Raw genomic sequence first — 25,198 nt, 5'->3', positions numbered from 1 at the left:
TAAACATTCCAGATGGAGAGAGATGTTTGTTTCTAGAAAAGCATTTGTACTGTTTATTCTTGCTGCTTACTAGCCCCGTTCAGATCACTTCAACCAACCAACTAATGGTTCAGCGTCATCACAATAATTGGTAGTAGTGATAATCGTTAGGGTAATGTTTATATAAAAGAGGTTGGCTTGTAAATACCATTTTATTATATTTCTATTGCAACACAATCAAAATTTGTCCCCCTTTAACTGAGATGCAGTGCCACCCTCTAATACTTACATAACCTTATTTGAGGTTTTCCCTGTCAAGAACTGGTTAATCGTTTTGGTTTAGATAGCAAAAACCAAGGCTACATATCGCGAGCCCTTTTTGTGTTATTCATCAATGTGTTTTGTATTAGAAGAATCCACAAAATACTTCCTCTCTATTCAGACATACATAGTTAGGATTGTGTTGGGACATCTGTAGAGTAGAAAGGTGTGTGTGAAGGGCTTGTTCAGAGAGATGTCAAAGCAATAGAAATACAGGTTCTAGGTATAACAGCATAACCTGAATAATGGGGTGGGTCATAGCAGAGGTGATTTTACGGTGCCTAAAAGGGAGAGGGTTGAAAAACTGAAGCTTAGAAATTCCTGCTTTTAATATGTATGTTTTCTCTGCTTTTATTATTTCCAATGATATCTGGCTTCTGTTTTCCAGTGTGACAAGCAAAGAGATGTGCCATCTGTGTCATGTAAGGGGTGTGGTCATAAATGCAACAAAATGCTAGTGCCAGCACTGCACAGCCCAGATAAATTTGTTTGCAAATGCTGCCGAATCAGGATTAGGCTTTAAATGTGCCAAACCTCGGCTCTTGTAAAGCCTAATTTCTGATTAAATAAGCCTTTACCCATCATTATTTATCATGTTCACTGCAAATTCACTTTTAGGAACTCAGTGTTTGAGTCACTCACAAATAATTACTTACTCGCCAATCTCTTTTCATCCTTTCCTGTTTATTCCAGCCAAACCTAGTTATTTTGAGAGTGTTTCAAAACATGCATTAGGATAACAATCCGGAGCATCTGTTGATCATAGTGTTTGCATTACTATGATGTTCTGAACAATATTTTCCTAAAGTTTTCATAGCTTGTGTTTTTGTTAGAGTTCTCTCTACATTTTCTTGCTGTGTAGACAACCTACCAGTCCTGCTCCAGGTGGGAATATCATTACGTGTTTGTTCACATGTTGATCTCTATTAGGAATCTTTCCAGACTGGAATTACCTAGATTTTAATAAAACCTTAACATCATTTTCAGATAAAATTTGTCTGGCAGAAAAAACTGGAAACATTTCAATATGTCTGTTAGAATGTGATTTGGGGCCAATTCTGTCTTACACAGAAGATGAAAATGTACTACGACTTTATCAAATGGTATGAAGTGTAGCCATTTTTAAAATACCATTTTACTTTCTGGATTACAACCCACAGCCACTGTCCCCAAAGCAACCTGTAATTTACATCTTTAAAAATTATGTATTTACTAACAATTTTTTTTTCAGGAAGACTAAAAAGCTACATCAAAAAAAATTATCTAGTTAAGAAAATCAATGTATGAAATTGAGCCCTGTCTCTTTATACCACCATCACCCTCATGGATAACTTCTTGCTCAATGATTGAAGCTTGTGAAAAGCACCTTTCTAGTCTGTAGTACCAGTGGTCCACTGTGTCTCTGGGAAGTCCTAAGTTCATGGGTTACCTAGTAACTGAGGCTGCTGTAACTACTTCTCTTTACTGTCCTGAGACATAGTAAAAACTGCTTTCAGCCCTGCTGTGGCATCTTTGTCTCTCTTGTTGTCAAGCACTGAAATCCAGGACTCTCAGGTGTCCAAAAGCAGGAAATCAAAACCCTGATCTGACACTGAGATGGGGATATGTATCAATGCCTTAATATGAGAAGCTAGAACCAGTGCTGCTGGGTGAGGGAATTGTTATTACCAGCAGGACATTGCTATCAGGTAAACATCAGAGGGCAAGGCAATGCTAAGCCCAATGTGCCCAGTGTGTCATCACATTTTGCTTGATACTTCTAGGTGACAGTGGGACCCCCACACTGCCTGTTCAGCTCTTCATGTTGTCTAAGAAGCTGTTTCTAAAGGACATTCAGACAGTGTCTGGGGCTATGGCATGTCACCTAAAGATCCGTCATGTGCATGAATTTTATTTATTTAAATTCCTGTGAAAACCAAATTATTTCTCCCTTTCTCAATATCTGCTTGGTTTCTTTAGAGGAAAAAGTAGGAGAAATTTTCTAATAATCTTAATGTAGGCAGAAACTGAATCATTCTAAATGCTCCTATATTGAGGGATTATATCTACCGTATCTAGCTAGCTATATACAGATACTTTGGACGTTCTATTGAACCCAGTATGTATGGTTCCTTATCATCCTGAGAAAAAGTGACGACAAGCAGGGTGCCGCAGGGTTCTGTACTGGGCCTTTGTTGTCCAACATCTTTATAAATGATTCGGATGAAGGAATTAAGAGGATGCTCATCAAATTTGCAGATGACACCAAACAGGAAGAGGTACCTAATGCAGCAGAAGACAGAATTAGAATTCAAAATGACCTTAACAGATTGGAGAAAGAACTGGGCACAAGCTAACAAAATGAATTTCAATAAGGACAAATGTTAGGTTCTGCACCTAGGCAGGAAGAACCAGATACACCGATATAGGATGGGGGACATCTGGCTTACTAGCAGTACATGTGAAAAGGATCTAGAGGTCTTGGTGGACCACAAGCTTAACCTGAGTCAACAGTGTGATGCAGGAACAAAAACAGCTAATGTTATTCTAGACTGCATCAACAGTAGTGTCTGGATCAAGGCAAGTCATAGCACCACTCTGTTCTGCCCTGGTCAAACCACACCTTGAATTCTGGACACCACAGTTTAAGAAGGATGTTAACAAGCTGGAACATGTGCAGAGAAGGTCAACCAAGATGATCAAGGGCCTGTAGACCAAGTCTTATGACGAACAGTTGAAGGAGCTGGGTTTGTTTAGCCTGGAAAATAGACTGAGAGGAGATACAGCCATCTTCAGGTATCTCAGGGGCTGTCACATGGAAGAAGGAACAAGTTTTCTCCTGCTCTGGAGGGTCGGACTCGAACCAAGTTACAGAAAAATAGATTCCAAGTAAACATCAGGAAAAACTTTGTTAGTAAGAGCTGTTTGACAGTGGAACAGACTCCCTTGGAGGGTTTTAAGCAGAGGTTGGATGGCAATCTGTCGTGGATGCTTTAGCTGAGATTCCTGCATTGCGAAGGGTTGGACTAGATGACCCTTGGCACCCTTCCAGCTCTACAATTCTATGGTTCTATGACAGATAGCTTATAGGAAGTAATGAAGCATTGTATTGTCTGATAGCAGTCTTAGTGCCCTGTGTAGATTTATTCTGCACATTGCACACAGAGAGTGACTGCAGATTTTGAAACGGGCTACCCCACAAGCTCACACATTTGCTCTATGTTCATACATAGCTTTGAGTACAGTAGGCTGATGTCAAATCAGCAATGTAGTCTTTGCAGCAGGGGGGCTAATTGCTGAAAAATGTAGGCCACCTAAATCTCACTCTTTCATCAACACAGGTTTTTGTAACCAAAATAGGACTTGCTTAGAAGCTGTATTCTCAAAATCAAGCCACTAATATATATATATATATATATATATATATCTTCAAAAGCCACAAATAAACACAGAACTTTATTTGTGAATGCATAATAATAAATAAGTGGCAAACAAAACAAGTAGGGGAACATTCAGAAAATGGAGGTATCTAAAGTGCTTTCAGACAAATATAAAAAGACAAAGGAAATAAGATTAAACATTAACACTTTTACAGACATAATTACAAAATATTTTTCCTATGGCATTTTACAAAATAGGATTTTTTATTCCTGGGTTCTATGGCTTGGTATTTTAATACAAGTGTGAATTCTATGCATAGCATGTCAAATAACATTCAAAAATGTAGAGTTATTGCATATGTTTTCCCAAATACAAATTTGTACAAATGCACAGTGTAATTCCATTTATTGTGCTCAAATCATGGTAAAAGGGAGATTCCTTATCAAGTAGAATTTGCTGCAGCTCAAGGTGAAATCATTGAGTCAAGAACAAGGAGATAGTCCACAGTGTTCCCAGGTGCCATCTGCTTCCCTGCATCAGTTGGAACTACTGCATTTTGTAAACACAGGTACCCTGATGTAGCATCTTCTAAACAAAGAGGGTTGATACACAGCTTTGTGCAGGGAAGATCTAAATGTTTTCTTCAGGGTCAGGAAATGGTCTTTGTGTGCAAAGAGAATTTGTTCAGCACAGTGTTTGTTATAGACTGAGATTATTCTCATTTTCTAGAGCTGTACACAGCATTCTCTGACACAAAAGAAAATAGCGTCTGTGTTCCACGGAACTCTCTGTCTGGGCAAGAGGATTCAATCTAGCATGTGGTGGTGGTGTGAATCCTGGTGAAATTAAAGGGGGTGCTGTCAGAACAGATTCTGGTGGCCTTCAGAGTTTGGTATAAGTATACCTTGTTTACTATAGAATGAAAGGTCAACAGATAGTCTATCCCCTGTAGGACTCAAGATGTGCACAAACGCTTTTTGCTGACAGTTTCACTTGGAAGGAAAAGAAGCCATGGTTCTCCATACACATTCCAACATCATGTCTTTGATACATGTTAAGCCCTTAAATCGCTAGGCAATGCTTGTCAAGGCTGGTTTGTTGTATCCCCTCCCCTCCCTAATCTTTGTAATGTCACCAGAAATATAGAAATTAACCATTCCTGTCCTATAGTAGCATGTAATCTAAGGAACAAAGTTTCCCTAAGGTTTATCACTTCTGAAAGCAACACTCAAAGCATTTTTGTCATTACCATACCTTGGATTAGCTTAGATGAAATGCCTTCCATTTCTTTTTCTACTATAGCAGGTGTGACTAACCAGTTGCTTTTGGTCTGCAACTCCCATTGGCCTCAGCCAGCCTGGCCTATCATCAGGGATGATGGGAGTTGTAGTCCAGCATCCAGAGGGCCACAGGTTAATCTCTCCCATGTTATAGAATGAAGATGCCCTGGTCATTTTTCTGGAGCTGCTAATAAAAGGTGACTTAGTGAGACATTTTAAAGGGAAAAAGTCAGTAACCCCAATTTATATTGTTTACGTATAAACAACTTTAATGTTGAAAAAATAAATTTTATATTTTGGATGGGCACCATCTAAAAAGGGTCCCACTTTTATGTAAAATGTATTAGTTAGCTGAAAAATACTAATAAATATTAATTAAACATTAATAAATATATTTTCCCATAGCATTGAAGAGGTTTCTTCATTTATTTATTTATTTTCTATTGTATCACATCTCTCCTCTTTCTGATTCTTAGTGCTCACTGTCCTTCATTTTGGGCTGGGGGCCTCCACTGAGACACTGTCTCAAAGTGTCGTGCTTTTTCTCATGCTTTGCTGTGCTGGAGAGATCCATTGCAATGTCATCAGAATTGTCCATTGAGGTAAATTTGTCAGTGGAGCTTCTTTCCTGCTCTACCTGCTTAATTTTTAATTCCTCTTCAGGGCGTTGAGATTTCCAGTCACTGTTCCCCTTTTCCTCGCTTTCGGGCTTAGTTGTAACATCCATTGATTTTTTATGCATTCCTTTAAAGAAAAGCAAAGACCAGAGAGAGTACTGAGAGAGAATACTGATTAAACCTAACAGTGACTGAGAAAGCTAGTACTCTAGCTTGACTGAAACTCATTGGGGTATTGGGGAAAACTCATAGCAGCCCACTGAAATCAGTAGACCTGCAAGATAACCTTATCCCATATATGCCCGCTCAATTGCTTCAATCTGCAGAACTAGTACTAATACAGGTGCCACACAATACTCATTCTGCATTTGTAAGAAATTTACCTTTTAGTGCAGCAGCACCCATATTTCGGAACTCCTTGTCTACTGACATCAGGAGTACATCACTCTACTTTTTTGGGTGTCAGGTTAAAAGCATTTTTGCTTAGGCAAGCCTGTCCAGACATGTTAAATATTGACATGTGTTTTAATACAGTTTTTTTATCATTGATTTTAATTATTTTTTGAATGTTTTAAATCGTTAACTTTTTTTAACTGATAATTTTTTCGTTTTATTCTTGTTGTACACCACTTTGAAGTTTCATTACAATCAAAGAGTATATAGATATTGTGAAATAAAAATAAATAATAGTAATCAACGGCTGCATCCATTGCAATACCACACATGCCATAGCTTGCTCATGTAAAACACATGAGCAGATCTGCCCTCCCCATCCACATGGTTCCATCATTAGCCATGCATACTAAGATATCATACAACTGGATTCATGGAAGACAGGTCAGTAGCTCTGCTTCTGATATTCATGCATGGCGGGATCTCCATAGGGGATTTCACAAGCAAGGCAGCTGTTTTCTCCATGCAATGTCCCTGTCGTACAAGGAGGAAGTTTGAAGGACTAGGAAGAAAGCTGTTCTATCAGCTCTTATAAAAATCTTAACCAAAGGTTAATCTGTGCTTAACACAAGAACAAAATGTCGCTTTATGTAATTAAATCTAAATTTCACTCTAGTGCTTTATAAAAGTGATGGCAAGTCAGCTAACAATCACTTCCTTATTTCTCAGTTAATGAAGTGAGAAGGGCTTTCAAAATGACAAGCATTGCTTGGGTAGAGAGCAGGTGTTAAGGTATAACTAGTGAATGGATATGTATATTATAAGAAGTTGTATGTGTGCAAGCATGAGCAAACACATGAGTGCACACCCACCCCAACACAGTGGGATCCTTAACAGTGAGGGTTGGAAGGTAGATTTCACCAGCATTGCAGCAGTGCCCACAAATGCACTCAGCAACACAATTGGGATGAAGGCTGTGAAGCCTAAGTCTGCTCTCTACCCCAGTAGTGGCTTTCATTTTGAAAGCCCTCCCCACTTAATTAACTGAGTTTCAGCCCAACCAGCGAATGCAGAACACTATATGTTTGCTTACCAAGCAGCCAGGGGGCACAGGAGCCCACAAGCCCACTTTTGGCAGAGTTGATGATTGATTCAGGTAGTGGGATGGAGTGTCTCACCATAGCACCATAGAGACCATATTCTGCCATCACGCTGCTGCGGCCCCAGCACTTCTCACGCTTTCGCCACTTGGCTCTTCGGTTTTGAAACCAAACCTTTTGGATGTACATCAAGACATATATATTTAGCAAAAGTATCCATATTTGTGTGGAGGACTGATGGGGAGGGGGGAGGAAAGAATATCAAATAAAACATGTCAGATCAAGAAAGCATATGTTCAAAGTAATTTTTGAGTTCTCTGTTGGCATAAATAAGATGGAAAACACACACAGCCAAATTAACAGTTTCTCAATCTTATTCCTGCATTAAATAAGCAATAGAAATTCTTTTTCCTTTCATTGTGTTCAGTGCTATTTTTCTAGAAACAGAAGTGCTGGAAGCCACCATGAACACCTCCTTTGTTCTCTTATAATGGCAATGGTGCCCACCTGAGAGGTGCCAGAACTGAGATCCCGCTGAAAAAAACTCTTTGTTCCAGGTGAAGATTATACTACATACATTAACTGATAAGATTAACCTTCACTCCTTTTGCTATTATTTTTCTTTCTTAATACTACATAACACTGCCTTACTTGTAAAATACTACCTGGTCTGGGATTATGTCACTTCTACATTTTGTATAGTACCAGCACCCTGTTGGTGCAAATTTACAGTGGCAGGAGAGTCATAATATTGGAAAGTGCAGGCTAGATATTGCAACTAACATCAGTTATTTTTTACTTATTTCAATGGGCCATTCCTGTCCATCTATATACAATGGTACCTTGGGTTAAGAATTTAATTCGTTCTGGAGGTCCATTCTTAACCTGAAACTATTCTTAACCTGAAGCACCACTTTAGCTAATGGGGCCTCCCGCTGCTGCTGCGCCGCTGCGGCGTGATTTCTGTTCTCATCCTGAAGCAAAGTTCTTTACCTGAGATACCATTTCTGGGTTAGCGAGGTCTGTAACCTGAAGCGTCTGTAACCCAAGATACCATTGTACATTTTTATAGAGCTGAATTAGAATCAGATGGCTGGAAGATTATACAGCCTAGCCTCCTGCACTGTTGCACAATTTGCTAGGAAAAAATAATTCCTTACAGCTATTTACCCAGCCACTCCTTAATCCAAAAATGTCAAAGTCAGATGGGCTAGAGTACCATATTCCCCATCAGGCAGATACTCAACATTTTCTTTAACTGAAAATAAAAGATGCTGTTGGTCTTCAACTTCCTTCAGCCTCAGCCAACATGGTCAATGGTCAGGCATGATAGGAATTGTAGTCCAGGAACATATCCATTCCTACCTGCCCTGAGGGTCTAGTAAGCTCCCATGACTTGTGTTTGATCAGTGCTTTAAATGAATGTGTTGACACTCAATACAGGCAGCCTTTACTGAGGACTGTAAATAATAATAATAATAATAATAATAATTATCATTATTTATAGCCCACCCATGTGGCTGGGTTTCCCCAGCCACTCTGAGAGGCTCCCAACAGAATATTAAACAGAATAAAACTTCAAACATTAAAAACTTCCCTAAATGAACTTTCCATTTCCATACTTTATGGTGGCTTAACAATAACAAACAACATACCTGTATCCTATCCTCAGGGAGCTCTGTTTTCATGGCTAACATTTCTCTGGCATACACATCCGGGTAGTGGGCTTCATTGAAAGCCTTTTCCAATTCCTCCAGCTGATGGGCAGTAAACACAGTCCTACAGGGACAATAAACTCAGTAATTCATAGATGGCCGTGTCACATCCTTTAGAAACAACTTTCTGCTCTAGTAGCAGATGTGTAGGTTGGAATTATACAGTCCAGAGTGAGAAATACCAAGTGAACTTGTTAAACTCCTGTATTTGCTATTTGCCTGGAACTGCAAGTGTGTGTGTTTGCATGTGTGTGTGATGGAGTACATGGTTGATGGACTTCATTCATCCCGCAGGCCTCAGACAATATTTGGTGGTCCCCAGTATTATTGAACTCCACCTCCCATAAGCCTAGGTCAGCATGGCTAATGGTCAGGGATGATGGGAATTATATAGTCCAGAACATTTGGAGAAATGAGAAATTAACATATGAGCTGTATTTTTTGGCATTGCTTTCTATGGGAAAAGTGCCCACAATGTTTTCACTAATATAAAAGCAGCACAATTATTTGTGACTTTTAATCTTTGATGCCTTAGGCAGGGTTGGGAAACTAGTAGCCACCAGCTGTTGATGGACTCCAGCTCCCATCATCCTTGACCATTGGGTTTACTGACGGGCTGATTGGAGTTGTTCCAACCTGGTCTGAGACCTTGATGTCTAAATTACCTTGCTCTTGTGCAAGGTAATGGGAATGAACAAGATGGAGCTAGAGTCCACCCCAAGCTCTGCTGCTCAGACAAGCAGGCAGAGCGCAAACTATAACTTCCAGAATGCTGTACAAAATAAGAACTGGCATAGAAGGGTGTCCCTTTGTGTTTCCATCTGCCAAGGAATTTATTTTTTTCTGTAAAATCCAGAAATATTACCAGGTCTTCCAAGTGTAAAATGGAAGAGAAATCCTTTCATTACCAACCTGTGATTTAAATTAACTCAGAATCTCCTAGCTCAATCAGATTTCATGCTGCCTAGAAGTTTACTGTTGTGCTTTCAAGACAGTGCAACCTTAGGTTTACACCAGTGCATAGGTTTACAACCCCACTTACCTGGGAGTAAGCCCCCTTGAATTAAATAGGCCTTGCTTCTGAGTAGACGTGGTTAGGATGGCTCAGTTAATCTGGGAACACAGAGAGCCACCTTTATACTAAGTCAGGCTACTTGTCCATCCAGCCCAGTACTGCCTACACTGGCTGGCATTAGCTCTTCTAGGTCTCAGGCTCTTCCCATCACTTGCTAATCCTTTTTTCAACTGGAGATGCTGGGGATTGAACCTGGGACCTTCTGTGTGGAAAACATGGGTTTTACTACTGAGCTATGTCTCTGTTGTGCCTTCACAACTTTGAGCCAGGTTTCCCCCAATATATTGTTTTCACTGCTGAGGCTTAGCACTGAGCATATAAAAAAAGAAAAATATTCTGACCATGTGCAAAGTGTCTTTCCTTTGCCACTGAGTAACCACAACTAACCATTAGGACTTCCAGGTTAAATGGTGTGATTTCTGTCTTGCCCCAAGCCCCAGAATTCTCTAGCAAAAATTCACATGTCTGATTCAAGTGGCAGTTTCTTTCTCCAACATCTACAAACCAGATAACTCATTTTAAAAAGTTATACAGTACTGTCCAATACAATACAGAAATGCTAGCAGTGGAATCCTATTGTGTGTGTCTACTCAGAGGTAAGCCCTATTGAGTTCAATGATCCTCACTCCCAGGTGGGTGAATATAAGATTGCAGCTTAAGTGAGATTTTAAAGAGAGAGAATGTAGCGTACTTACAAAGTTTAACTTTGGGATCTAATGCTACAAGCTGTGTCTGGGAAGACTCCAGTTATATTTATCTGTCATACCTGTGCCGCCGTTTCTTTCTCTTGATCTGAGAATCGGATGCCTTGAGATTGTTCTTGTCCCCCGACAAACTGTCTTCATCTAATATTTGGGTTGGGGAGAAAAACATAAATATAGATCAAAAGTTTTCCCCATATAAGCATTGTTCTATTCAACTTATTTATATGCACTGTTTAAAACATATTTTTTCCCCCAAAGCTGTTCCCAAATTGTAAAAGAGCAATAAAAATTAGTGAAGAAAATCAACATTAGTGTAAAAATCCAACAAGACAGCTTTCAGAAGTAGAATTTGTTAATGGCAACTCTGCTTTTAAGGCCCATCTAAAAATGGGAGAGGGAGCTCTGTAGACTTCCCCAGGGAGGGCATTTCACAGCTGCAGTGCCAACTAATATTCTACTTAGTACAGCATCTTCAGTGTCAAGAAATAGCCACTGATGAGCATATATTGACTGTTACCTACCACATATGCCACCTTTGAACCAGCCTATGTCCAATAGTCCCTGTTGTGGCAAGCACCAAGGAGGGGGGCAGGTAGCTGCCAACCAGGACTACAAACAGGGCTGGCAAGTGGCCAGAGCTGATTGAAACTGCTCTCCTCAGTCATTAGGAATATAGGTCAACTCCAGCCATCTCCACTGCCTGGCAAAATAAATGGGAGGGAAGCTGCCACAAACACCAGCTTTTCAGCACTAGCAGAGCAACTAGAGCAGGTGGGCAGAAGGCTAAGGCAGGAATAGAATCAGAGGAAGTCCAATTCTTCTACCAAGGGACCAACAGAATAGGGGGCTCCAAAGTAAACCTAGTTGGTCCTAGAGGGAGCCTTCTCTGAATCACAATAAAAGTTATCAAACAGCCTTTATTTTTCCATTTCAATATTTTATTAATGCATAAGATATACAGAATCAAATATTATATGAGATTGCTTCTTTAAGCAAATTACTTTGAAACGCCTCCATTCTCCCATAGTCCATAGGACAGTTTTTTATTCCAATGTATACTGTTTTGCAGAACCCTTAAAAAAACCAAGAGAACTCCAGCTGAGTAAAATTCCGTAAGAACCAACACCTTCAAACAGCCGCTGAAATTTTCAGTTCAATATTATTTTAGTGCTCTTTCCCTCCTTCAGTTTTATGCTGACCTCTCAGCTGGCAGCCATGCTGCCTCTGAGATTAGTAACTCAAGCAGGCATTCCTTTAATCTCTTCCCTGGAAAGACAGAGGCTGCCATCACACGCTTACACAGCAGTGATTGAATCCCATGGGAAACCTGAGGAAGCCCAGTGCCATGGTGTTTCCTACCTGGTTAGAACCCCACCGTGGTGGAGGGTTTCAATCAAGTGAGAAAGGCCTACCTTTGATTGCCATTGGCCATGCTGATGTTCAACACTGCAGCTAAATGAACTATAACCACTGAAGAGAAACTCAAGCATGGTTTTGTGTGTGTTGTATGAAAAGGATTTGAGTGAAAACACGCATGAGCGAAAATGTGCATATAACTTCCAAGTCCTAGTGTTCACCCACAGAGATAATTACCAAAATCACACACTGGAAAACACCGTGCCACAATATTTGACCCATACTCCTCACCCAATAATAGTGCTGTAAGAAGCAAGGCTGTTAGATTCTTCCCATGGACTCACCCGTCCCAACAAGCTGTTTGCCTAATATTTCCACACCTATTTACATCTGAACATCCAAAAGTGATCCCTTATAAACAGAATGTCACAGAAATGGTCCTTGGTGAATCTGTGTGAACATTTGCACATCTGAAAATATTTGTACATGTGTGTTCCCACATGCAGAAGCTTGTCATCCAAATGGCCCATCCATATAAGGATTGTTTCGGATCTTTTTGGAGTTCTCTCATCAGCACTTTTATTTGCAGAAATTATTTAATGTCTGCCAACAGTTAATGGTTCTGAAATAGCCGCCTGGTGCTCCAAATCATCTCCTTCCAAATCTTTCCCCCAGCAGATCAGGTCACCAGGATTTCATGTAAAGCATTAGCATATCCATGCAGCTCTGCCTTTGGCTAGAACAGGGGCTAGAATATTGGTGACAGATATGATAAACTTCCTGCTCAGTCATGAAGCTCACTGGCTGGAGGGCCGTAGCTCAGTGGTAAAACATGTACTTTATGCATAGAAGGTTTCAGGTTCAATCCTCAGCATCTCCAGGAAGGGCTAGCAGTGACTCGTGTCTTAAATTCTGGAGAGCTGCTGCCAGTCAATGTTGACAAAATTTGACTAGATTGACTAGTGGTCTGATTCTATGTTTCCAAGTTACTGTTTCTCAACACACCGTAGGGTGTTACAATGTTGTGAAGCTGTAATGTGGGCTATTGGAAGAACAGGATGCAAACACCTTTTTCATGGACACAGACAGGTCCTGTTTAACAGCTACATGATCTCCAGGATTCAACAGGTGGCACTTTTGCCTGTACAGAGATGTAGTGAGAGTTGAGGAAACCTCATGTTGTGGTGGTTCATATTATACTGCTTTTAAAAGGCACAGGGTATCTGTTAGCAACTACAGTGGTACCTCGGGTTAAGTTCCGGAGGTCCGTTCTTAACCTGAAACTGTTCTTAACCTGAAGCACCACTTTAGCTAATGGGGCCTCCTGCTGCCGCCGCTGCACGATTTCTGTTCTCATCCTGAAGCAAAGTTCTTAACCCGAGGTACTATTTCTGGGTTAGCGTAGTCTGTAACCTGAAGCATATGTAACCTGAGGTACCACTGTATATTAAACTTAAGATTGTTATCAGCTTTAGATATGGGAACCAAATTTGCATGTTGCGCTGGAAAATAAAGATTGGTGATAGCCCATTAATGCAAGACCCATGCAGTATGAAGACCTAACGGGTTGGTTGGTTTGTTCGTTTATCTATGGCGTGCAGTGCACGCACCTACCAACTGAGGATATTTCACGCATCTGGTAAGTAGACTCCAGCCCGCTGACCCTACCAAAAGATCTCTCGGTCCGTAAGGTGGCACACAGCAACTCTTTCAAAGTGCTCTTGGAACTTCGGAGGTGTCCAAAAGGAACTGATCGGCGCCTGCCTGCCAGGCGCTCTGTGCTGTCTGTGCGCCCTGCGGAAAGCAGCGCTGTTCCGAAGCAGTCACGCTGCGCAAAGGTCGGGCTCCTGCCCTGCTTGGTGCGCTTCCTCCGGCCGCTCACTGCTCGATCTAACCCGGCCTGCGCCCCTCCACCCCTCCCGGCCTCTCGCCCCACGGCAGTCGCTCTCCTGGGTTCCCCTCCCTCCGGAGAGGACCTGCCCCAAGCGGGATCTCGCTTACCGGAGATGTTCTCCTTGTGCTTTTCGGCTCCGGGGCCGTATTGGTGCGGGTGGTGGCTCGGGTGGTGGTGCGAGTGGTGATGGTGCTCCGGGCGCGCTTGCAGAAAGGGCAGGTGCGCTGGCAGGAGGCAATGCGCCCCGGCCGGCTGCTGCGTGGCGAAGCCGCACAAGAAGCCCAAGCCCATGGGCAAGGGACCTCCGCCGCCGCCTCCTGCCAGTCCCGCTGCCCCTCCGCCGCCTTCGCAGCCCGAGCCGGTCACGGAGGAGGTGGCGGGCGGCTGCAGCTCCGCCTCCAAGCCCAGCAGGTCGGTGATGGCGAAGCCCTTGGAGCGCAGGCTGCTGCCCGACGGGCTCCCTAAGCGCGCCTTCTCGGGGCCGCCGCCTCCTCCGCTGGGCGTCAGCGCTTTCCCCTTGGCTTTGCCCTCCGCGATCTCTTCGCGGCCCGTCATGCTGCTGCTGCTGCTGCTGCCGCCTCTGCTCGCCTCTCCTCGGCAGCCGAGCGCCTACACACAAGCGCCGAGAGACTCTCCGAGGCTTTTTATCCTGCGCGCCCCAAGCCGCCCGGCGCCAATCAGCTGCAGGGAAAGTGTGCGCGGGACGGAGGGGGGGGTCACTCCCTGAGAATTAATTGCCACCAATTTCCTCGCGGTCCGATCACTCGTTCCCTTGCTCTCCCTCCCTCTTTTCCCTCTCCGCTTTCTGACTTAGGTATTATTTGCTCTGAGTAACAATAAAAGACGCCTGCTTCTTGGGAGAAAAGCGATGACAAACCTAGACAGCATCTTAAAAAGCAGAGACATCGCCTTGCCAACAAAGGTCCGTATAGTTAAAGCTATGGTTTTCCCAGTAGTGATGTATGGAAGTGAGAGCTGGACCATAAAGAAGGCTGATCGCTGAAGAATTGATGCTTTTGAATTATGGTGCTGGAGGAGACTCTTGAGAGTCTCATGGACTGCAAGAAGATCAAACCTCTCCATACTGAAGGAAATCAGCCCTGAGTGCTCACTGGAAGGACAGATTGTGAAGCTGAGGCTCCAATACTTTGGCCACCTCATGAGAAGAGAAGACTCCCTGAAAAAGGCCGTGATGTTGGGAAAGATGGAGGGCACAAGGAGAAGGGGACGACGGAGGATGAGATGGTTGGACAGTGTTCTTGAAGCTACCAGCATGAGTTTGACCAAACTGCGGGAGGCAGTGGAAGACAGGAGTGCCTGGCGTGCTCTGGTCCATGGGGTCACGAAGAGTCGGACAAGACTAAACGACTAAACAACAACAGATTTCACTACGAGGTGCGCAAGCCCCATCGGCTTCGGCGTGTGTCCCCCATCTCCCTGCCCTCAACACCGTCCACCCCCACCCCCGTCGCTGGCACACAAGAAGAGGCTGCAGGCCACCCAGATCCCTGCAAGAACCTGCAAGCAGGACCTCACTGCAACGGCACCTTCCTTTCCAAGTTGGTGGCCATCACTGCCTCTTGTGGAAGAGAGTTCCATGTGCTGCATTAAAAAGTATGTTATCTGTCCAAAATCCTCCACCATTGGGTGCCTACGAATTCCAGTGTTATACAAACTTCTATCCTGTCACCTTACTCGCCTTTTCTCTAAACCTAGAAGTCCCAAAAGCTGCAACCCTTCCTCATAGAAGAGTAGCTCCACCCCCTGGATCATTTTGGTTGCCCTTTTGTGAATTCTCAAGGCATAGCCCATAGGAAGCTATATCAAGTCAGACATGTGGTCTATTTAGCTCAGTACTGCCTACACTGATTGGCAGCAGCTCTCCTGTGTTTCAGATGGGGTTCTCTCCCAACCCCACCTACAGATGCCAGGGATTGGACATGGGACCCTCTACATGCAAAACAGATGTTTTGCCACAGAGCTACGGTCTTCCCCTCAGGACCACTGGATATTGTCACCCCTTAACCACCTCTTCATTCTGTCATAGTGATATGGCGACAGATAGTAATAAAGAATGCTAAAGACAACCACTAGCAAGATAGCAGGGTGTCTGTTCAGAGATACTAATGCAGCATAACTGTAAGTGGGGGTCTAAAGGTAAAGGGACCCATGACCATTAGGTCCAGTCACGGACGACTCTGGGGTTGTGGTGCTCATCTCACTTTATTGGCCGAGGGAGCCGGCGTACAGCTTCCGGGTCATGTGGCCAGCATGACTAAGCCGCTTCTGGCGAACCAGAGCAGCGCACGGAAACGCCGTTTACCTACCCACCAGAGTGGTACCTATTTATCTACTTGCTTTTGAACTGCTAGGTTGGCAGGAGCAGGGACCGAGCAATGGGAGCTCACCCCGTTGTGGGGATTCGAACCACCGACCTTCTGATCAGCAAGCCCAAGGCTCAGTGGTTTAGACCACAGTGCCACCCGTGTCCCATAAGTGGGGGTCTACACTGTAGCATATTTAGCATAACTATTAATTAGACAGTGAAGGCATCCCAATAATCATCTGCAGCCATTTGGACCTGGAAAATCAAGAACCATCAGATTTCTTGGCAATGAACCCTTGGATACCTTTAATTGCCTGTTCTGTCTTAATTCTCCATGTAGCGAGGGAGTGCTGATGGCACAGGAGGAACAGATGATTTATTAAAAACACAGCATGCTTTACAAAACATCCCATTAGAAGTAATATATATTGTAAGCCATGGCAGCCAGACTGTATCTGCAAAGCTGCCTTACAGAAGTTCAAGCCATTTGTTCATCATTCTAGCCCCAAATTCTGTACTCTGGCTGGCAGCAGCTCTCAGGCTTTCTCATTACCCACAACTTGAGCCTTTTAGCTGGAAATGCCAGAGATTGAGCCTGAGGCCTTTTGCATGGGAAGCATGTGCTCTGCCACTGACCTATGGCATCTTCCAGTAGAGGTACAGTACCATTGTCTTCTCCCCCAGACAGGGAAAAACCCTTTTCCAATTAAGGCAAGGATGAGTCCATGGGAGTCTGAAGGAAGAAAGTTAGGCAGGAATTTATGGTAGACTCACAGAGCAGGGGACTAACAGGCAGGAAAGTTACAACTGTAAGGACTCTTAAGGACAGGGGACAAAATTAGAAAGCACATGCAATCAGAAACAAATCCTTCAGAACCCTGGACAGGTCCCATGAGCAAGGTTATTTGTTGCATGAATGCCAAAATCCATATTAAGACAATACCTTTAATAGGACAACTAAACTATCACAAGGGACGCGGGTGGCGCTGTGGGTTAGACCACAGAGCCTAGGACTTGCCGATCAGAAGGTCGGCAGTTTGAATCCCTGCAACAGGGTGAACTCCCATTGCTCGGTTCCTGCTCCTGCCAACCTAGCAGTTCAAAAGCATGTCAAAGTGCAAGTAGATAAATAGGTACCACTCTGGCAGGAAGGTAAACAGCATTTCCGTGCGCTGCTCTGGTTCGCCAGAAGCGGCTTAGTCATGCTGGCCACATGACCCGGAAGCTGTACGCCGGCTCCCTCGGCCAATAAAGTGAGATGAGTGCCGCAACCCCAGAGTCAGCCACAACTGGACCTAATTGTCAGGGGTCTTTTTACCTTTACCTTAAACTATTACAAAGCAATGTGTAAGCTTTTGAGTTCTCCATAGTTCTTCATCAGACAAGATGGTAAACAATGGGATGGGGGCAAACAAAGCAACACAGATGGAGAAAACCAAGGAGTCTGCCTCTCTTCATATCAATCCCCCTGCCCCCCCCAAATGCAGCCCTCCAAGCCTCTCAGTTTGGGTACTCTCCCTAATGACATTCTTTTTCTCCAGGCTATACCCCTTACTGGCTTGCTTCACACCCTCCATGACCATGAAATGTGTCCTTGAACTCTAGTTGTGCCTCCTGCTAGCCTAGCTAAAGACTAGGGTCTGTGAGCAACATGTGTAGAAACTAGCCTACTGCACATAGGTAAAATATACATTTGTTGCTCCACCTATTTGTGCCTCTGATCCCCACTCACTATTGGCATATGGCCCCTGGAAGGTTGCCTAGAAGGAAATGTGGCCCTCAACTTTAAAAAAAAGCAGCTCTTCACTGGCACATGTGCTCACAGACACATTGTCCTTTTCGCTTAGGATCTTAGACAATATATTGCTGTCTGTTCACTGGTGTTTTGGTGTTCCATTAGTAAGCTGCACAAAAAGAAATGGGAAATGGAATTTTGTTTTTGGGGAGGGGGGCAGGAATCAGTGTCAGGTGTACAAATGACTCTCAGCTGCTGCACTCGATTATACCAAAGGGAAGAAGGAGTTGCTTCTCAGTCCATCTACAATTGATAGCATGGGCAGCATTGGGGGCAGGTGGAAGCTGTGGGGTGAGGCAAGTGTATTTCTGTGGAGGGGGCAAGGCTTGTCCCACATTTCAGATATCTGAAAGAGAAATAATGGACCCTATGACATGAATTCTCCCATACCCAATCTCCAGAAAATCCCACTGATCTTTTTAAAGTTAACTTTCAAATAAACATGTCTAAGATTGTAGCCTTATTTTAATTTCCAGTTTATGATTCAAACTTCCCAAAAACATCCAGCACTTCTTGGGAGCGAGCCTCCCTTTACCCTCCTTTCAATGCTCCCTATTCTGTAAATGATAGTCCTCGGATTGCAGCAATCTATTGTGTAAGAATTAATCTGGAATAATTGCTACCCTTTGGCCCCTCACTCAAAATTATTGAAACGGAATAGAAACTTCCACTTCACATGTGAGCAGGGGAAAAAAAAGAAAAACTGACACACACAAACAAACCCTCTCTCCCTCTCCCTCTCTCTCTCTCACGCACACACACACCTCATTTATTGTTTATTTTGGCAATTACTGGGAGGGGAGAGGACACCTGAGAGCAACTTGCTCCAAATCTGTGTTGTATCAGGGGAGATTGTAGGGTATCTCTCAGGACATTGGTTTAAAACTGGCTTTCTCCCCTCCCAGTTTTTATTCTGCATTAGCAGTGATCACAAGAGGAATATATCCTAACTAAAATGCATTCTTAAGGAAAGGAAGAAAAACTGCAAATTCCACACTGTTTCCGGGTGGTTTGTTATTTGGCTGACCAACAAAGCCAGCTTGCCAGCTCTTCAGTGTGTCTTTTGGACACTGGCATCAGGCTTGGCCAAATTCAAGCTGTGATTCCAGGTCAACTTTATTTTTAGCATCCGTCAAATCCACCAGCAAAGCTAAAATCTGCTAGATTTCAGGCTCTCTCTTTTAAATTGAGAGAGTTGTTGCGTTTAACCACGAGCCACGTGTTACCAAACAAAAACAGGAAAGCGGGAGAGGGGAGACTGCAGCTATTTGTACCTCTGATTCCATTTCTTGCACCTGGATTGCATTTCCCCGCTTCATCTGTTTATGCAAACGATTTACAAACAGCTTACATCAAGTGCTCTAAAGCAGATCACTTTTTGATTTGGTCCTTTTCTGCTAAACATGCAGATTAAACAGGGGTCTTCTGATAAAGATAATTACAAGAGGACTGCGTATTAACTTTACATTATTAAAGAAAGACCCAAATCTCCCCTTGCAAGCTGTTCCTGGGATTAGAAAAACAATAACTTTCATTTAGGGTAATTGTGATGTGAATGGCTTGGGTTTTATGGTTTTGCTTTTGACGATTGCTTTTTGATCATTATTATTCTTGGTTTATAAGAAAAAGCTGGAATCTCGTTTTGAATTAGTCAGGTGTGAAGGAAAAGAAAAGAAAAGAAAAGAAGGAGTTAGTAGTTTCAGACTGACTCATTAATGACAATGCTATTAGGGCTGCTGGTAATTTTGCCAGCAGCTCTGCTTACCCCAAACCAGGAAAGGGGAAATAGCTGTAGATTTTTAAGAAGCAACATTGGCTGCTTTGTATCCACTTATCAAAGAGCAAGCCCCATTGAACTTATTGGGGGATATATATATAGGACTGCACTGTTTGGAACAGCAAGATATTGATGACTACAGAATATAAACATGATTCATGCCTGAGATTTGTAGCCTATATTGTTCCATGGTCTCAAGACAGGTAACACTGTTAAAAGCACACACACACACAAACTGAGGTGTAAAGACATTTTATAACAGCTGTCATCTAACTACAGAATTTTGTTTGATTCATCTGCCTTTGATTTAAGTTACTGATTATATTTAAATATATCTGCAGATTACCAGCATCTCAATTTTTTAAATAGATAAATTAAACTATGAAGCTACTTGACCATTTCAAACAATAAATAACAACCCTTATTTGTTCAAAGGAAAGCAAATCTTTATTACCATATTTAACCTTTTCAATCCCTAGTATATTACACACAAATCAAAATCCCTAGTATATTACACACAAAACAAATCCCAAATTTAACCTGTGTGCTGCACAACATGGTCTGTAGATCAAAATTGGTCCCATTGAACCACTGAAATCTTTAGGTGACTGATCTACTAGTTGGAAAGCAGGGAACAAAAATTAAAGTTAAGAATTACATTAAAAGCTGAATGCATTTTGGACAGTAGTTGTATTCAGAACATCCTAATGAAAATATTAGCATGTTAAAAATTGTTCTTAATTTAAGTAAATAAAGTAGGGGGTTCTCTTTTTTAAAGACGTGGAAGGTTGAAAGGATATGCTTAGGAATTTTAGTTCATATTAACAATACTGAGTTTAGTGTACCTATAAGAGATTAATTTGTGTATTATAATTGATAGTTGAAATCCTATGCACACTGATTTGGGGAAAAGCTCCTTTGGCTACAGTGGGTAACAATGAAGAACCTTGAGACACATAGTGCCTTACTAAATACTAATCATTTTTGGAAACATGAATTCTATTCCTAAGTTATTTAACATTTGGGTGGCGATTCTAGCACCAGAAATGTCTCTGCTTATCACTGTAACATTACCCACCCTTCAAAAAATAAAAGCAGGATATATAACAATGACTCTGGCAAACTTGTAAATTGTTCCTCTTGCTGGATTTTTATAAATAAGGCACTCCATTAACCATTGTGGCAATGAAAACTTGTTTGGGGGATAAACCCCTTCACGGACTTTTAGGTTGTCAATTAAGAGCATTTCTTCCCTGCCGATCAGTTTAAAAAGATGTCACTAGACAGTTAACCCCAGTCGAGAGAATTATTGTTGACTCTTCAGAGTGTATAAAGGAGCTGGTTTCACTGCGTAGAACATTTTGTTAAAGGCCACTTTTAATTTAAACCAGGCTCATAGGCCTTGGTGGGGGCATCCTAGAGAACTCTCATTGGAAATAGAACATGGCTGATATTAAAGGTCACAATCTTTCTCTTTTATACACTAGAGTGCCATCCCATTATACTGGAGGGAGTGCCAGGAAAATGAGACTTTTTTTTTTAAATGTGGTGGAATTGTCCCCAAATTATTATTATTATTATTATTATTATTATTATTATTATTATTATTATTATTATTATTATTAATTTATACCCCACCCGTCTGGCTGGGTTTCCCAGGGGTTTTGGGAAAAGGTATCATTGAGAACATAAATGCCCACTCAACTGCTTAGATCTGTGCCACTGTTACAGGTATCACATAACACCCGTTCCATATTTGTAAGAAATTGATCTTATGGTGTGGCAGTACCTACAGTTTGGAACTCCCTACTGGCATCAGGATGGCACCTTCACTGTATTCTTTTAGGCACTTAAAACAAAACAATTTTTTTTATACAAGCCTATCCAGATATGTAGAAAGTTGATTAGTGTTTTTAGTTTATCACTGCCTTTAATTTTTTATAAAATGTTTTAAATAGCTGTTTTAAACTGTTTTTACCAATAATTTTGTTTCACTCCTTTTGTAAACCATGTTGAGGGTGTGTGCGTTTTTTCAATCAAGTGGTATATAAATTTTATGAAATAAAATAAATAAATAACTGAGTAAACAGTCCACTCTTCCCCTTATTTGGCACTTTCAAATTGATTTGTGAACACTGATCAGAATTTGAAGAACAGAGAATTGGCACTTTCAAATTGATTTGTGAACACTGATCAGGATTTGAAGAACAGAGAATCTGTTTCACATCTCCTTACAGCAGAACAGGCTACAATTGCAAAGTTTTGGAAGATTTTCAGTCTTGATAATTTGGGATGTTGGTATACCAAGACTTGGCAATTTGCCTGCCTTGAAATTATTTTGCGTAAGTTAAAAGTATCCAGAGGCCAAAGTGCCCAATATTGCTTTATTGTCATTAGATTTGATTTTATTTTCTGTGTGAATCAGGGCCGGCCCACACATGTGACAAGGTGAGGTGAGTGCCTCTGGTGGCAGGATTCACTGAGGCAGCAGATCCCTATGTCAACCTTCCGCCCCCCAACTTGTCCCTGATGTAGATCTTCCTTCACCTCTACTTCCCCAGTGGGGAGGACTACCCCCCCCAATTTTGGGGTCCACCTCAGGTGCCAAAATGTATTGGGCTGGCCCTGATGTGAATGTAGCAGCTGAAGGACACCAAGTCCCACTGGTTTAGGCAAATGTCTGGATTTAGTAAAATTCTAGCTTGTCATCTGTACTTTATTTTTGGAATTACTGTCTGTTGCTATGTAGTCACAAGCTGCAAAATCTGTTACTGATGGCATGTCTTAGTACTGACTTTGCGAGTTTTACATTTATTGTATTTATGATCTCCAAGTAACGACAATTGCATTATTTATTTGTACTCTTTTTTTCTTTGTTATTATTAAAACCTGCTTAAAACTGTAAACACAGTAAAAATACTGAGGTGGGGTGGGGAGGAGGACTTTCACTGGTAGTGCGAGGGAGCAAATCTGATGTAGTAATTAGAGAAGCAGTAATCCGACCACCACCCACAACAAATTTCCTGTCCGACTAGATATTAATGGATAAACCCCTAATTTCCCCCTCCCCTCCCCCCACCCTTTTTTTTTTGACGTGGCACCAGAATCAGCTTAATTTCAGCAGTTTTACGTTAAAGGCTGAGCTCCTGGCGGGGATGAGGAAGCCTTAAATATGCATATGGCCAAGTCATTTGGAAAGTTTAGGGATAAAGCATATATAATTGCTCCTAATCAGTTTATGAAACATAAAAGCTCAAAAGCGAGAGAAAGCCGATAGACAGAGGAGAGGAAATAAGAGTTTTAAATCTCCTGCACTTTAGAGAGAGAGATGTGATTACTTACACAGAAGCAGACAAAAACTACCAGCTAGACATAAAGACGGGCTTTCTGCAGCGTACCTGGGGATTTTGCAGGAATATGTGCCTGTTGCGTGCTCTAGCTTGCGTATTTTCTACGCATCCTCTACTCTGAACCCTTTGTCATTGTACTTTTTTGCTCCTGGGCTTCGCTTTGCACGGACATGGCTTTTGAACTTCCGCACTGCGTTCTCCCATGATTTGCACACTTTCTTTCTTGCAAGAGGGAGGAGGTGGGGGCAAAGAAGAGCACAAGTAGAGCATGCTCTGGACTGAGCCTTTTGACAGTAAATCAGTTAAAGGATCTCTTGATATATGCTCATCAGATAGGATTATCTGGAATTAAACTAATCAGTAAATGTTTCTCTGCTCATTATTTTGCAAGGGAAGATTTTTGGCCTATTCCCCGACGCCAAAAGATTATTAATCCCTTAAAGAGCAGGACATCAAACATCGCTCCTCGCTCTAATTTTCTAGCATCCCCTCCCTCCAGGGCACATGGAGACTCTACAGTCACGTGTAAGGCAATCCTGGGGATTGCGTTTGCGTTGGGAGCGCAGAAAGTAGATCGAGATGTACTGATAGATCTCTGGGTGACTTGCAGAAGATCAGCGAGGATTTCTGACTCCCAACTGTTTAACCATAGCAGCAACAAAATGTAAGACTCGTCAAAACATTGCCAGAGGGCATTCCAAAAAGAGCAATATCACCTTTCTAGTGTGTCCTCAGCAATTAGGAAGTGAATGATTGTGGATTTGCTCATCTCCATGCAGGTCTCCCCTTCTGGGTCAAGTATCATGTTCCAAAGCTAGACATACCTGTTGATCAGACACAAGGTAATGGTTGCTTGCATTGGAGTCTGCTGGCTGAAGCAGCTGCATCATAAAGCTCTATGGGAAAGCATGTCATTTTAACTCAAACCTACCTTATAGTGCTGCTGTAATACTCCAGACCAATTTAGCATCTACAAACACATAAGACAGAAAGATGAATGAATCCTTGACAAATCAGTTCTGTGCATTGGCCCCGTTGTATGGACTACAAGGAAGAACAAACTCCTTAACATTCCTCCAGTCTCTGCCTAGTTGTCTGGCACACGTTTATGTCCCTATGGACTGCAAGAAGATCAAACCTATTCATTCTGAAGGAAATCAGCCCTGAGTGCTCACTGGAAGGACAGATCCTAAAGCTGAGGCTCCAATACTTTGGCCACCTTGTGAGAAGAGAAGACTCCCTGGAAAAGACCCTGATGTTGGGAAAGATGGAGGGCACAAGGAGAAGGGGACGACAGAGGATGAGATGGTTGGACAGTGTTCTTGAAGCTACCAGCATGAGTTTGACCAAGCTGTGGGAAGCAGTGGAAGACAGGAGTGCCTGGCATGCTCTGGTCCATGGGGTCACGAAGAGTTGGACATGACTAAACATCTAAACAACAATAACAATAGTTGCACCTGATATCTCCTTAGTCCTCTGAAGTGACCGATCAAATTAATGCCTGCCTCTAGCTTTTAACTGATAGGATCCTAATTTCTGCATGTTTATCAAGAAACCACACTCACCTTTGTGGACAGCAGAATCTAGGCAACACTCCCAATTCTCAGACCGGGGAACCATTCACCTACAGTACCTTTATCTTAGCAGGATTCAGCTTCTGTCTACTGATCCACACCTAGCCTACCTTCAGCTTCAGCTTCCGCACAGCCTCTTCGGTCTCAGATTTAAGGGAGAAATAGAACCAGGTCTTAGTATACTGAAGACTTCCTGATGACTGTTCTCAATGGCTTCATATAGATGTTGGCTTCATATAGATAAGAATGGGAACGAAACAATGCCTTGTGGTAACCCACAACTGAGTTGCCAGGGTGTAGACACCCCAGTTCTGTTCTCTAAGATCATCTATGCCGGTAGGAGTGAAACCATTGTAAAAACTGCCTTCGGCTCCCAGCCCACAAAAATAGTCCAGCGGTACACCAGAGTCAATGATGTAAAAATCCACTGACAGCTCCAATGGGAGCAGGGGGTCACACTCAAGGAGCATGACAAGAGCTGATTCTGTACCAAAGCCAGACCTGAACCCAGACTGGAATGGGTCCAGATTATTGGTTTCCTCCAAAAGTACCTGGAGCTGAACTGCAACCACCCTCTCAAGC

General features: G+C 42.5%; 1 protein-coding gene and 1 long non-coding RNA gene across 2 annotated transcripts in view; one reads left to right on the top strand and one right to left on the bottom strand.

The window, feature by feature from the left end:
* LOC310842122 overlaps positions 1-14,736 on the top strand; it is a 31,491-nt gene extending 16,755 nt beyond the window's left edge. The window contains exons 4-5 of the long non-coding RNA XR_014562892.1: positions 13,376-13,539; positions 14,609-14,736. This is a non-coding gene — a long non-coding RNA (uncharacterized lncRNA). The remainder of the gene's footprint in view (positions 1-13,375; positions 13,540-14,608) is intronic.
* Positions 4,549-14,614, bottom strand: VSX1 (visual system homeobox 1). The gene is made up of 5 exons (XM_083733693.1): positions 13,902-14,614; positions 10,607-10,685; positions 8,706-8,829; positions 7,044-7,224; positions 4,549-5,684 (listed from the first exon to the last, which is right to left on the bottom strand). Exons 1-5 carry the CDS (start codon positions 14,347-14,349, stop codon positions 5,413-5,415), a joined length of 1,104 nt encoding a protein of 367 aa, XP_083589819.1. The 5' UTR covers positions 14,350-14,614; the 3' UTR covers positions 4,549-5,412.
* Positions 14,737-25,198: the final 10,462 nt, after the last annotated feature.

Source organism: Podarcis gaigeae (genome assembly GCF_964106915.1).
Source record: "Podarcis gaigeae genome assembly, chromosome: 3".
In the NCBI taxonomy this organism is placed as follows: Eukaryota; Metazoa; Chordata; class Lepidosauria; order Squamata; family Lacertidae; genus Podarcis; species Podarcis gaigeae.
Note: the sequence above shows the minus strand (reverse complement) of the source record. Positions and strands in the feature narration are given on the sequence as shown.